This window comes from Chamaea fasciata, unplaced genomic scaffold, assembly GCF_029207755.1.
Source record: "Chamaea fasciata isolate MVZ Bird 193981 ecotype frontalis unplaced genomic scaffold, bChaFas1.0.hap1 SCAF_24, whole genome shotgun sequence".
NCBI lineage: Eukaryota > Metazoa > Chordata > Aves > Passeriformes > Sylviidae > Chamaea > Chamaea fasciata.
In genome coordinates this window covers 516,903-531,352 of record NW_027094109.1, presented here as the reverse complement: position 1 = coordinate 531,352, position 14,450 = coordinate 516,903, and the positions used below count along the sequence as shown (strand labels likewise).

Below are 14,450 nucleotides of genomic sequence, written 5' to 3'. Positions count from 1 at the left end.
TGCGCTGCAGGATAGGACTGGGAGAGCAAAGTAGGAAATTCTTGGTATAAACCTGGATTTAAAGCTTGTGTGTCAAGCAGCATCACACAGGTCACCTCACTTTGGGAACTCACCTTTATACAAGGCTTTTTCCAGCTGTGCAAAGGTATCAGGGCTTTTGGGAGGTAAATAAATAAAAGCCAGGAGGGAGCTACACTGGAAGCTCAGGAATGACTTGGAATACTGTTGATACCTGGATGTGACTCTCACAGCCTTGGGAAGGGCTGGAGCTACACAGAAAATCAGCAAGCTCAGAAAAGTCCAGAGAAAACACAGCAGCATGGATAGGAGTGTTCAGAACCCTCTGGAAGAGCCTGTGACTACGCCCAGCACTGGAGCACCAACTACTTCCAAACACAAGTCGCTGGAACACCCCAAATAAATGAGCTGTGGAGTTTGTCCTTCACAGAAGGTGCTGCCTCAACACAGAGAAAGAGCCAACAGGACAGAAATGCAACATGCAGGAAGTCCTGAAGTACAGCTGAAATCTCTCATTGTTCAGGCATAACCTTATCTTGGCCTGCAGGGCATTTATTTGGTCAGCCACAACTCTGTATCTGCAAATTCTCCTCCATTCTAGTGCTATAAACACATGAATATTCAGTTTTATGAGGCTCGAGTAATATTCATGGAAACCGTCACTTGGTGTCTCTCATTCTGACATTCACTCTGCATCAAGAAGAAGGAAATCACTGAGACCCCAAGGAGAGGATGGTTCTGCTGTCACTGGGCGGGGGCGGGGGGGTATGTTTGTGTTTCAATGTTGGAGAAGAGGATAATGCATGGAAATGTAGATCTTATGTTACATAACACTAATGTTGCAAAGCAAGAAATGCTGCTCCTGCTCCTACCCCCAAGGAAAACCAGTGCAGCTCCAAGCTTTAGCTCATCCTCTGATGTTCCAAGGTAAGGATCAATTCTGGCTACCAGTCAGAAAAATACACAAAGCAAGCACAGAATGCATTTTTATCCTAATCTTTTAATGAAAAATCACTGCTTTTGTTAAAAACTGGACATAAATGCTTTTTGTTAAAAGATAAGTTCTGCATTTTCTCACAGTACAGCTGGGATTTTTTTTAACACCATGGAAAGCTTTTTAACATAGCACACAGTTAAATGACAATAAAATGGCTGTTTTGAGCATGAAGGAGGTTACACTTTTTCTGAAACAGAAAGAAAAAAAGATGAAAGACAAATCTAATTTTCTCTCATTATAATGCATTGATGCACAGATTTTTGTTAATTGCTTTCCTTATGGGTATAATCTAAACATTTTAAGCTATAATAAACCTATGAAGCACCAGGAAAATAGTAGAGAAAGAGCCTGGGGAGTCTTTTAGAAAATTTTTCATTAGTTTTGCATGGAGAACACCATGTGAGAAGCCTGGGTGTGTGTTATAGCCAGAAAACATCAACATGTAATGGCCAGGGAAAAAGGACACACAGAAAAGGATAGTCCAGCCCTGCTCCCCAGGCCAGAATTCCTACCAATCCCATTCCTGGAAGTCTCCAAAACCAGGCTGGATGGGACTTGGAGCAACACGGTCTAGTGGAAGGTGTCCCTGCCAATGGCAGGAGGTGGGATGGGATGGGATGGGCTTTTAAGATCCCTCCTGACCCAAAACATTCTGGAATTTCATTATTGGTTTGGTGGGAAAGGGAACAACACAAGCTGCTCAGCACACGTATTAGAAAAACAAGCTGTTTTTATTAGAAATACAAGCTGTAAGATATTCCAAAAATACGTCTGGGAAATAAATATCAAGGTGTGTCCAGTGCAATTTACGCCAGAGTCAGGAAAGTTCAGCCAGGCTGGTTCACAAGGCTTGGGCACCCCTGGCCACCTGGCCCACAAAGCAGCCCTGCAGAACACGCAGCAGGAAAGCTTGGAATTGTCCACACCAGGCTAAAAAGCTGCTTCCACATTCAGTTTCCAGAATGTCATGAGCACGCAAGGTGTAAAAACAGCAGCTTAAAACCCAGTCTCTCCTGTCTCTACGATGTAACACTTCTAAACATCCCCATATCCAAAGGTAACTAAAATTAAACACAAACTGCAAAACAGATTTAAAGCATTTTCTCACTAACTCGAAGGAACTGAGGATTTCGTGTACTATTTGTCTTCATGCTCACAGTTCTGCAGTAAGGCTGCGTTTTACTTTAAGCACAGCCCTTTACACTCCATATTCACACAATGTAGCAGCTGATCAATTAGTTATGAGGAAAACCCAGTATTTTACACATATGCAATACTCTTTTAACATACACTGGACATATTTCACTCAGCAAAAGGTGGTATTTTTACAATTATCACCACTCCTTCCCCACACATCATGGTTTGACATTGGCCAAATGCTAGGGACCCACAACTTTCTTCTGCTACAACTGAGCAGAGACGGGGGAAAAAATCAACAAAGGGTTCATGAGTTGAGGTAAGGACTGCGAGAAAACATTCTAAGGGCAAAATATGTTCAAATTTAAAGGTATGAAGTAAATTTCTTATTACCAGAGTCAGAGGAGGATAATGAGAAGTAAAATAAGCCTTTAAAACATCTTTCCCCCCCTCCACCCTTTCCCACCAACAGCACAGGAAGACAGGACATGGGGGTTTTGGTCAGTTCATCACTTGAAATCTTGTTCTGTTCACTCAGGGAGGGGAGTCTTTCCTCTGCTATGCCGTGGGGTCTCTCCCACAGGCAGTCTTCCCGAAACTGTTGTGATGTGGGTCACTGGTCCACAGGATGCAGTGCTAGGCTGCTCTAGTTTGGAAGAAAGAACCTTTTCTGTCTCTTTCTGGAAGCAGGGCCTTCTCTCTTTCTTTGGGTCTCCCACTGGATCACAGCTTTCTCTGGCATCCAACCGCTCCAGTGGGAGCACTTTTCCCATGGGCTGCAAGTGGATGTCTGCATCCCCCACGGACTTCATGCATTACAAGGGGACAGTTTGTTTCACCACGGTCGTCACCACGGCTTGCAGAGGAATCTCGGCTCCAGCGCTTGGAGCACCTCCTCTCCTGCTTTTGCCACTGACCTTGGTGCCGCCGTGTTGCTTTCCCTCACATGTCTTCACTTCCTTGTCTTCTCTGACTAGAAGAAAAACTGCAGCCCGTAGGTACCATTGTCAACAGGTTCCACTAATTCAAACATTCTTGCAGATCCCGCGGTGCCAAGAGGTTGATTTCATCCAGGTTCCGCACAGGGGAGTCGCCTGCCGCGTTTTCGCCGTCGGCCACGTGGCCCCACCACCAGTGCACGGGTAGTGCCACTGCCGAGGGGCTGGCATTATTTAATGCCTCTCCTCATGCGGGGTGCCAGGAGAGAGAAGCCACCACCACCATCCTTCTGCCCACAGCGTGGCGGCCAGGCAGGCAAGGCTCACCACAGGCCACACTGGTGGCCACGGCACCTTCCCACTCCTCGGGAAAAAACTGTGCAAGTGCTGTTTTGATTTTCTTCTGAAGTATGTCATCACAGAGGCGTTAGCAACGTCTCTAATTGGGCCAGCAGCGTATCCATCTTCAGAGCCATCAGAGGTTGGCTCTGTTGGACATGGTTGGAGCTTCTAGCAGCTTCTCACAGAAGCCACCCCTGTGCCACCCCCTCCCTGGGGTTTCTTCCCCCACTGCTACCAAAAACCAGGCCATGCCAAATCAACACACCCCCCAAGGGGTTATCACAGATTTAATGGTAACAGCTTAAATCACCAGAGTTCAGGTCAACAACCTGAAGCTCCCAAATCGTGATTCAAGACCCTCCTACAAGTACAAGATAAAGGATCCATAAGGATGCTCCACTGTTGCCTGCCTTGCTGCAGTTGGTCATGCATAGACTTTTAAACACACATCTCAGTGACTGCTTGGAGTTAAAGGCTTGTGAACAGTGCTTGAGAGGATGCTGATCTTGGAAAAGAGACTGCAGACAAACCCAGCCTGAGGAGCAAAAGAGAACACTTTGTTTGCATCCTCTGTAACATCATAAATATGGGAAAGTTAACATTCCCCTAAAGCCACCTTGCTGGTCGGGCCGCCCTCTCTTCTGGTTCACAACCTCACATTCATTATTTCATAAAGAAATACTGCTGGCATAAATCAAAATCTTCACAGATTAAAGAGACGGAATCCAACGTAAGTTGCTAAATACAAGCTTTTCCTGAAAAGCACTACCTGAACCTTGGCTCAAGGCTTACCCCTCAGTCTTTCAGGGGGACTGGGACAGGATTTCTTAGACATCCATTGCCAGTTATTTTAAACAGATCTCCAGCATCTGTTCCGTGGACATGAGGGCTCAACAGCATCAATACTTCAGGACAAATGATGTCAGTAAATCAGAAGAGAATACATGATAAGATACCAGCACCTGAGTGATTACTATCATTAAAGAAAGCAAATAAACGCACTTTTCCTTTCAGTGAGTTAGTTCCAGTTGTGTCTGGGAGTCATAGCATTGACTGAACTCTGCAGTCCCAGCATTGATTGAACTCCCCAGTTCCAGCAGAAACATTTACCAGACTGAGGAGTCTGCACAGAAAAGCCAGAGAAGAAAGGAAGGAATGGGGCGTTAAATGACCTGTCTGACCACACAGTTAATTACTGCAGGATATCAGTCAGGTCTCCAAAGTCCCAGCTCTGTCTCCCCATCCCTCTGGCTCACCGATACAGATTCCTCTTCCTCAGTAAAGCAGGAGGAAGAAAAATCATCACGTGGAGCCACTGAGAAAGGCAGACAATCTCCTGCACGTTTGGTTGAGCCAAAATAAGCCCTTGGAGCTCACCCCTGAGCACTCGCAGAAACCAAACAGGTAACAATTTTTTTCACAGACCGTGAAAGGAAATTAGTGCTTCCTTCAACCCAACATAAGATAATTGTAAACAGTGTAGCAGAGCAGCACATTATGCGTCAGCAGAGAAGCCTTCAGTAAATCATGGGCAGCTGAAGATCAGACCTGCACCAGGGCAGAGCTCCTGCACCAACTATAGGAGCACCAACTGCTGCTCCCACACAGCACATACTACTGTGAGCAACACACAACTCCCCACAATACCTGCACAGGGTGACACGGCAAGGTAAGTCCATTGTTCCCAGGGGAACACACGCAGATCACGTGGAATCACTTGTGCCCATTTGCCCTGTCCCACCGGAGACCCCTCAAACCCAACACCTCTGATTTCTCTCCAGGAAGAAAGGGCTCTCCCTTTTTAATGTCTCAACAATCCACACATAGCTTTTAAGACGTCTTGAGACTCATTTTCTGAAAGAGCAATGGAGGGAAATGAGTAAGTCACTATGTTTAAGTCAAACCTATAAAAAGAAACACGAGTGTCAGACTCCTGGGTGACAACTGGGGGGTGGCAGGTGACTCATGCCCTGGCAGAGGAACACTGTAATTTGGTGCAAAGAAGTCACCATAATCAATATTTACAGGTGGGTATTTTTATAAAAAAAGTGCACATTTCCCACAACAGATTTAGAGACTGCTCTTTGAATAAACAGCATCAAATAACAGCATCAAAATAAAAATTCTGCACACCTCTCAAAAAAATGTATGTTTTCAAACAGAAATACATCTTCAAACCTGACTATGCAGATGGACATTTATCCTGGGTCAAAAGCATCACTAGAATATCCCCACTGGCACCAACACCCAAAAGCATGGGGCGAGAGAATGGTGGGGATTGAGCACAGGTTGGACCCGATGGCCTGGGAGGGCTTTTCCGACCTAGATCCAACCTGATCCTGCCATTCTGTGACCACTCCATGGGGGACTTATGAAACTTGTTGTAAAGGATCAGCGCTATGATGAAACTGTTAAATATGTTCATATTCCCAGCGTGAAAACAAACCCTGCCAACAACTCTTCAGGGTTGAATCTTGGGAAGCACCAGATAGATTTCAAGCACATAAGATGATTACTTGGATGTTTCTGACAACTTCATGCCCAAGGGCTGCAATTGTGAACCAGAACTGGTGGCAGAGCTGGTGCCTCTGCTAAGGGCCTCTGATCTGCTGTGGCAGAAATAGTTTTTTTTCTGTGCCCTATTATCTGGGAAACACAGAATAATTTTACAAATGAAATTAGGAAAAAACCCTAAACACGTGCAGTAAGCTTAAAAAAATCAGGATCTTATAAAAGAAAGAAAATTTAAACTCTACTCACTGCAACACAGTTACATACAGAACACATTTATTTCTCAGGCTTCTAATGCTCACTGCAGGCTCTCCAAATGATCGGCTTTGCTTATGGATTTGCTTTCAATATATAACCTTATACATAGGTTATATACAGGACTTACCTGCAAGAAGACCCAATATTTGCAAATTAAAAGCAAGACCATCCCCGTCATTTTAAATCACTACAGAAAAGCTCAGACACGTCTTTTCCAGATCAGACACATCTTTTCCAGATCAAAAAGGAGGACTCACAGCATTCCAATTGTGTTAGTGCCAAACACACAGCATTCCAGAACTAGTAAATTATGTGTCCAGTTATCACTCGTAGAGTTCAAGGAGCTGCATTTAAATGAAGATTATGAAAATGAAAGGGACGCAAAATGCCTTTCTGACTAGAGAAGTGAACATTGGAAGTGACAGTTGCTCAGGGAAAGCATTTCTAAAAATGTTAAGTTTTACTGAGTGTGGTTTTAATAAAGATCTAAAGATTGCCACGTTTTTTTTCTTGCTGTCCCTCACTCCCACCCCATGACAAAGTAACCTGCAACATGCAAAAAAGGTGGAGAAACAAAGATTTTTAGTAAGAGAGGCCTTGTGCATGAATGAAAAGGGGGGGAAGATATATTGAGGAAGAGAAAAGAAAAAAGGAGAAAACATTTTTTAACAAGAAAGAGATTAAAAGAAACACGCAACCCAAACAACAGCAGAAGTTAAAAGCATTAGAAAAAGCTTGCCTCTAAATGGAGAGCAGACACTGCAGAAAGAAAGGTTTGGGCATGCTGAAGCATCATAATTTATGGAAAAATGCAACTAGGCAGGTTCTCTAAGTGCAACCCCACACCCTTGAGAACCAGCACATCCAGATGCCTTTTCCTTCCTTGACACTTCTGGGGCAAGGTCCCTCTCCCAGGGTAGCTTGGGTTATAGCTACAGAATTGCTGCCTTTTATGTTTCTATTCCACCCAGAGAAGCTGTGGCCACCCCATCCCTGGAAGTGTCCAAGGCCAGGTTGGACAGGGCTTGGAGCAACCTGGGACAGTGGAAGGTGACCCTGCCCATGGCAGGGGTGCAATGAGATGGGCCTTAAGGGCCCTCCCAACCCAAACTATCCCTGGTCAATTTTCAGGATTGAGATCCACAGCTCCCTGTTACAAGGTTAATTCTAAACCAACAATGTGCCACAATCTGAAGTTCCGCACAGGAACAGAACTTCTATTTCATGCCTAGAATAGGATTTTCAAAGGGTCAGATGGGTTAAAAGTGACCCATTGGGTGAACCACCAACTAAACTAATGTTTCCAAATATATCTTTAGGCAGAAGTTTGAAACCAGTAAGTCATGTTCCTCAGCAATCTCAATCCCAGTGCCTGATGCCCAAATGATTTCCCAACATTGCTTCCAAAGCAGAAAAAACACAGAAATAGTTATTACAAAGAAAATAAAAATCCCTTGGCATAATTTTACTATCACAGGCAGAAGAAAGACAGGTAAAGAAGCAAAGTAGCTACAAATATTCCTGATTTGAAGTTCCTACACAGCAGACAAACTGATGGATTTGATGCATTCAGCAATATAACCTGTCTCTAACAAAATCTCCTCCAAGAAGGTTCCTGGGGCAGCGGAAGTAATGTCTGATCACCTCTGGAGATTGAAAAGAGGTTTTCTCAGTTCGAAGGCAGTAGCAGAGCTGAGCTCAGACTCTGGTGCAGCTGAGGAGTCTCTGCCTGCCACGACAAAGCACAGGAGCCCAGCCCAGCTCCAGGGAAGGAGCCACAGTCTCAGGGCTGGCACGGAGTCCTGGAACACTCGAGTTGTGCCAGGCAGTGTTTTCCCTCGGGAAGATGCACAATGAAGTGCACAAAGTGCTGCGTACACGAGCCAACGTGGTGCATCAGCCTTGTCTGCCTTCAGTCCTGTCACACAGCCCATCTACTGGCACAAGATTTCCTTTTTATCTAAACTAAAGCTTTTAAAGCAGACTAATGAAAATGTTATCCTTGCTGTGACTGGATTCCTGGGCAAGGGACACAATGAGCACTGATTTAGCCACAGATCTCAAATTAAAACCTTTATGGATTTCCTGTCAAGTGAGGCAGTATTTAATTTAGCCCTTTTAGGTGGGCTATATATGAGAGTACTACAAGTAATCACATTCTGGAGAATTATTTTGAGTCACATTCCTGGTAACAACCAAATAGCCGGAATTCCTCCTCTGCTCCTCCAGAATTATTGCTACCATATAAATTCAGACTTTGTTTTCACGCCAATCTTACTGTTGTCACTAATGAAAGCAAAACCAAAATTTAGTGCTGGACAGAGGTTTGGCTCTTTCTTGTGCCTTGATCTAGATGCAAGGGGTTTTGGAATAATAACAATAAAAGTAATAATAATTATTATATCATCAAATAAACAATCCTATTGAATATTTAAGCCAGTAACCATCTCCTTAAAAATTTCTCCTGGGTGTCTCACAGTGCATGTAATAAAGAATCTTTAAAAATAGGATCCAAATTTTCAAATTACGTTTCTGTAAGATTCATTTTTATATGTTTTTATCTTTGTTGGATATCATGACACTCCTACAGGAAAAAGAAAACAGAGGAAGAAGGAAGAGGGAGAGGAAAAAAAATAAACTAGAGCTCACAAAAAGGAGAAAACACTGCTCTTCTCCCAGTGCTTCTTTCCAGAAAGGCTGATGAAATTAAGCAATATATACAGCCCATGTATTCCAACAGAGGCTTGAAATGCCACTTTAACATAAGCCAATAAAAAAGAGAAATCCAATAAAGTAATAAAAAAGTGCCCATATTACTGGGAGACTAATTTTGTTTTCATATTTGGAGTCGTGAGCTCCTACTTTATGTGGCATCTGAGGACCCAAATGGATTATTCAGTGTTTTCCAGCATCCTCAGTAGCCTGTGTTCCTCCAGCTTCTCCCCTGCACATCATTCTTCAAACTTGCAGCTAATCAAAAGAAATTTCTGGGATCTTCACTTCCATTTTTAGTGCTGGCCTAGTTAAAAAAACAAAGGGAGCCCAGCAATAAATAGTGAGACAGGCTCCTCTTTTTTTCTTGAAAGAGTAAAGGGAAAGAATCTCTCTCTTCCTCCTTGATCAGATTATTGAGGCAAACAGGCTTTTCAAGAGCTGTTAGCAATGCACCCAGCCTGGTGTGAAGTCTGGAGGGAAAAGAGATGAGGAAGAAAGCCATCCTGGAGCTGAAATGCATTCAATGCAGCACCAAGGCAGACACCTGGCCATGGCATTCCTCGGAAGTGCTGGTAGGACACCTTGGCTGTGACTGAACTTCTGGACTCCTGCCCAATTCACTTTGGGTGGATTCAGTTGAATTCTCTGTGTGCGACTGCCTGAACAAGCAAGTACCTGCCAGACTGTCTCAGCTTATTTTTAAAGTCCATGAACTGCAGTTCTTGTGCAGGAGGGAGATTTTCAGAACCCTCAGTTACTCACAACACCCTGATCAGTTTTCCCAGTGATTAAGGATGAATGGCTGATAAACCTTGACAGGCCACATGGAGGCAGCTGGCCTGGAGCAAGCGAAGCTTTGGAGAAAAGGAACTGCACAGGCATCACCAGGTTCCTCGTCATGGAAATAAGTGAAGACCCAACTCTGCCAGGATTTGTACAGTCCTGAATCTTCCTTTTCCGTAAGAGCCAGCTTCCTTTATGCCAGTGTACGTCCAAGATGACTGAAATAAAGACTGAGTAACAAATTAAACGAGAACACAAAAACTTGGGAATTACATCAAGAATAGATTCCATCACCATGGGATTTCAGCTGCTCAACACCACAGTGGGATCAGGTACAGAGATTAGACACTCTGCATGTAAAACAGTCTGCATCTGATTTCTTGGGCAAACTTGGTTTTCCAATGACAACTTGAGGCTTTCAGTGTTCTGGAAGAGACCAGACTGAGGCTTCTGAAGAAGACAGATTTGCTGTTCCCAGTACAGGGGAGGGGCTGTGTGTGCTCAAATAACCCCGAGTGAAGGGGCCCAAAGACTGCCAGATGTTTCTTCTGCAGACAGCACTGCCAAGGAAGTCAAGGACTGTCCTACTCTACACTGCAAATCATTGGAAACTGGAGAAATAACACCACGGGCTTCCAAACTCATCCTGAGCGAAGGCACAGGTGTAAATGACGTGACAATCCCTGCATCAGTTCCGAGAGGCCAGGACACCCTTTCCCTCCTGGCACAGCACAGTCCCTGTGCAGCACCCCCAGCTCTGCTGCAGCCATCCCCACCCCTTGTGTTCTCTGCTCAAACTTCAGGGGTCTAAAATGCATTTAATTACAATGTTAAATGAACGTGCACTTGAAGGGGGATTGTGGGGAGGAAAAACTGATGTGCAGGTCCCCATGGCCGCAGCCTGAAAGCACAGGCTTCACAGTTCTGCAATTATTTCACCAAGGCAGCTCTCCTGCCTCTGAAGCACTTCTGCTGCAGCTTATCTGATGTGCTCAGCACTTCTATTTATACAGTACGTGACTCACCTTACAACTGCCTTGCACAGGTTCCTCTTCCACCTTCCCTTCAAAAAACAACAACAGGAAAAAAGCACTGGAGAAGTAAGATCTCTTCCTAGAGTTCATCCCTAGTTGATGACAGAGCTGTAAAGACAAGGTGATACACGAGGTTTGGAATGCTCAGAACTACCATGGGGATCTGAGGTGAGCACAAAGGGGAACTGCTGGACCAGAAACTGTCACCCTGATCCCACCTGACACTGCCATATGCTCAACCCTGCAAAAGCAGCAGGAATGGGAAGATCCAAACCTCATCTACATTCAGAACATTACTTAAAAGGTGTCTTCAATGGGCAGACATGTCACACAGTCATTTTTTTACTGCAGTGCCTGAACTGAATTGTTAGGTTGCTTTTATAATTATATTGAGGACATCTATTTAAAATAAGAAAAGTAAGGAAGAAAGCAGTGAAGCTTGGCTGGAAAGTTTGGTAGACATGTCCCTAGAGATCTCCTATCTAAAGTCAGGGAAAAAACAGCTCTAATCTCCTCTGGTACTCCTTTAGACTGGAAAAGAGAAACACTTGCAGATGATGTTCCTGAGCGGGGTGTGGGAGGCAGGGAAAAATAATTTCTCCAGACCCAGCTTTCCTATAATGCATAAAGGTAAAGGGAATTGGATTTCCCTCACTTCTTCTAACTTTGTGTTTTGGGGGTTTTTATATTCAGCCCTGGTTGCCTCCTTCTCCTAGTTCCCTGGATTCCCATCCACATGGGAATGTGGATGGAGCTCCCTCTCCACTCTCCACTACACCTCAACGCCCTCATCAAGGCAACATCATCCCAGAGCTGCAGCACCTCGTCACCAAAATCTCACAGTCCCCACTTCCCCACAGCTCTTTCTTCCCAAGAGCTCCTTAGCAGCTGTACCAGGAGGGAATTTCGCCTCTTTTCTCATCTGTGTAACACGGTCAGAAGAGCCAGACTGACTCACAGGCACCAAAATGGACATTCCAGTGAATCGGGGAGTCTTGGATACATGTCCTTCCTCCCACACAAGACTGGGAGCTGAGCTTGTGGGTTCAGCTTAACTGAAACTGGGAGTCACAAAAAGTCACACTGGAACAATTTACAGGTTCATCATCAATATCAACTCTCTGCAATAAGGCTGATTTGATCAACAGCTTCACAGCAAAAAAGCACTTTGGACAGAAATAAGCAGAACACTTTCCCATCCTGTCCTCTCTCACGTCCCAGCTCTAATTGCAGATGATCCTCATCTACAGCAATGTTTTTTGCTTAAAATTATTTAGTGTCAGCTGCATTGCTGGTAAAACCCCCATGTTCTAAGAAAAGTGTTTTGCTTGTTTGCTTTAAAAGCCCAATACAAATACGTTTCTTTCTTTATGCTGATCTAATGCTCCAGTGGACAAAGCTTTATAGTAATAACCTTCACTGCAAAGAGGCTGAGTTGTTCTTCCCCACCTTCCCCGCTGTAAGTAATCCTATGTCAGCTACTGAGAAAGAAGTGAAATCCAGCTTGTGCTTCAAGTGAGCTAAGTGTCAGCATTCCTCAGTGAGGGCCAGGGTCACTGGGAGCCACTGGGAGCCCTTCAGTGCAGCTAACCATGTGCTGAAGTGCTGCTGTGAAGTGAAAGGGCCAAGACAACCCTCTCTAAACATACCATTTCTCCTGCTTCCTGTGTGTTATAGCATAAAATACAGTTTTCTTGGATGCTGAGACTCCACCCTCAGCCCACCCTGGAAGAATTCAAGGTGACCTCTCCTATTTCCGCCCTGCCACGTACTGTTGCTAAGCACATTTTAAAGGAATTCAGCCACAGGTACGTCATGAGACAATCCAATATGGACACCAAAGCAGCACACACCTATAAAAACAGAATGGAAATGCTGTACAACAACTCTCATTCCTGTCTTTTCCAGCAAGATGGAGCAGAATTAAGGCTCTGACATCATCAGAGCTATTAAGGAACCAGGAGGTGCTGCAGTCACCTGCAGACTCACTCAGACCACAGGATGACTGTTCTGGTATAGAAACTGCAGAGGATGACCTTGGATTTCCTCCTTAGGTGAAATCCTATTTGAGCATGCCTCACCTCCCAGCAGCTCCGACATTTCCAATGCCATCACTCAGATGCCCTTGGCTTCCATGGGCAAGTCCCATGAATGGAAACGGAACCAGGGCAGAGGCTGCTGAACACCATTTTTGCTTTGCTGCTGCCTAATTAGATGATGCTGACTAATCCTCTGCATTACTTCACAGTGAAAGGAACCCAGCAGGAGTGTTAGGATGGGTTTGAAAGAGCTAAAAGCCATGAATTATTTCCTTTTACAAAGAGCATTTCACTTGTACAAGTTGCTTCCATCAAGTGTTCCTTTCTGAGATTATACTCCCCACAAAATGTCTCTGTGGCCTCCAGTGTTGCAAGTGTGAAGAACAGGAGGCTGAAACAGAAAAATGAAAAGAAAAAAGCTGGATACGTTCCCCTGAAATATTTTCCATATTGAAGCAACTACAATGAGAACTGGCCACTTGACCTACCATTAACTAAACAGGGGCTATAATTTTTTTTTCTCCTCTTGCAAAAGTGTAGATCTGTGGCTAATATACCCATAATGCAGCCCCTGAGCAAATTCACAGAGAGCAGCTTGCAGGTTTAGAGCGGGACATGCACAAGTACCCCTTGCAAAGCTCAACCCCACACTTGAGAGTCCTGTTGGGCTGAGAGACCTCAACAGACTCAGCACTGCCAGAAATTTAAAACATGAAATATTCTGATTGCCTTTGTTTCCTCAGAGGTCCTGCTGAGCTACAGCTGCAAAAGACACAAGGTGAAAAGAAAGGCCACAGACTGAAATATTCAAGGGTAGGAAATCTTTTATAATCAATTTTTTTGAAGCTTTAAGAGGATGACATAATCAGCTACCTCATTACCTGAGCTATGGTAAGCCTTCTTTTCTTCTGCAGGCTGAGTGATGATCCACAGGAAACACAGCAGTGCTACTGGAAAGACAAGGGTAACAATGGCAGCTCAGTCAGCCGGGGAGTAGGGCAGCTCTGGTCAGGAACTAACAGTGTTCTACAGCAACGGTGAGTATGGAAAGCATTCCCCATTTTCACAGAATCACAGAATATCCTAGTTGGAAGGGACCCGCAAGGACCACTGAGTTCAACTCCTGGCCCTACCCAGACATCCCAAGAATGCCACCCTGGCCCTAAGAGCATTGTCCAAATGCTTCTGGAGCTCTGGCAGTTCAGAGCAGAACATGATGTCAGCAAAGGAAAACAAATGCACTTTGCTGGTGAATTTTCAACAAAACATAAACTATAATGAATGACCTCAATGCTCCAGTGTTTTACTTTTTGTGAGGCAAAGTTCCCCAAATCATTCAAGGGTAGACAGAACTTTAACTCAAAGCCCAACTTCCTCCGTGACTTGAGAGGCATCAAAACCAGCCCTCACTGCCCAGGATGGACAGGTCTGAAGACCATTCATAATGCACTTCTGGTGCTGGTGACTGGGAGAAATTTTACCCTCTCCAGTCAGGAGCTCAAGGCCTCCCACACTGTATCAGCCTCTGATCAGCCGCAAGTGAAAGGCTGGGGGTGTGTTCCTCAGGTTCCTCCATGTGCATCTCAACCTCTATTAGAAAGTACCTCTTAGGAAAGAACAGAGTTTGAACCAGTTTCATCCTTCAAAATAACTCCACACAGCCTCTTGCCCAACAACA

The 14,450-nt window shown here is 44.6% G+C and overlaps 1 protein-coding gene across 2 annotated transcripts in view; it reads right to left on the bottom strand.

Annotated features, from left to right (window-relative positions):
* The window catches only part of ARHGAP32 (Rho GTPase activating protein 32), a 216,407-nt gene that overhangs the window by 179,181 nt on the left and 22,776 nt on the right, over nucleotides 1-14,450 (bottom strand). The window contains exons 2-4 of one of the 2 annotated variants that reach the window (XM_066203624.1): nucleotides 13,654-13,722; nucleotides 10,725-10,841; nucleotides 5,080-5,286 (exon numbers count right to left, since the gene is read on the bottom strand). The exons of the other annotated variant lie outside the window; for it this stretch is intronic. Of the exons in view, the coding sequence (XP_066059721.1) occupies nucleotides 5,080-5,111 (32 nt within the window). The 5' untranslated portion in view covers nucleotides 5,112-5,286; nucleotides 10,725-10,841; nucleotides 13,654-13,722. The remainder of the gene's footprint in view (nucleotides 1-5,079; nucleotides 5,287-10,724; nucleotides 10,842-13,653; nucleotides 13,723-14,450) is intronic. 2 annotated transcript variants of the gene reach the window in all.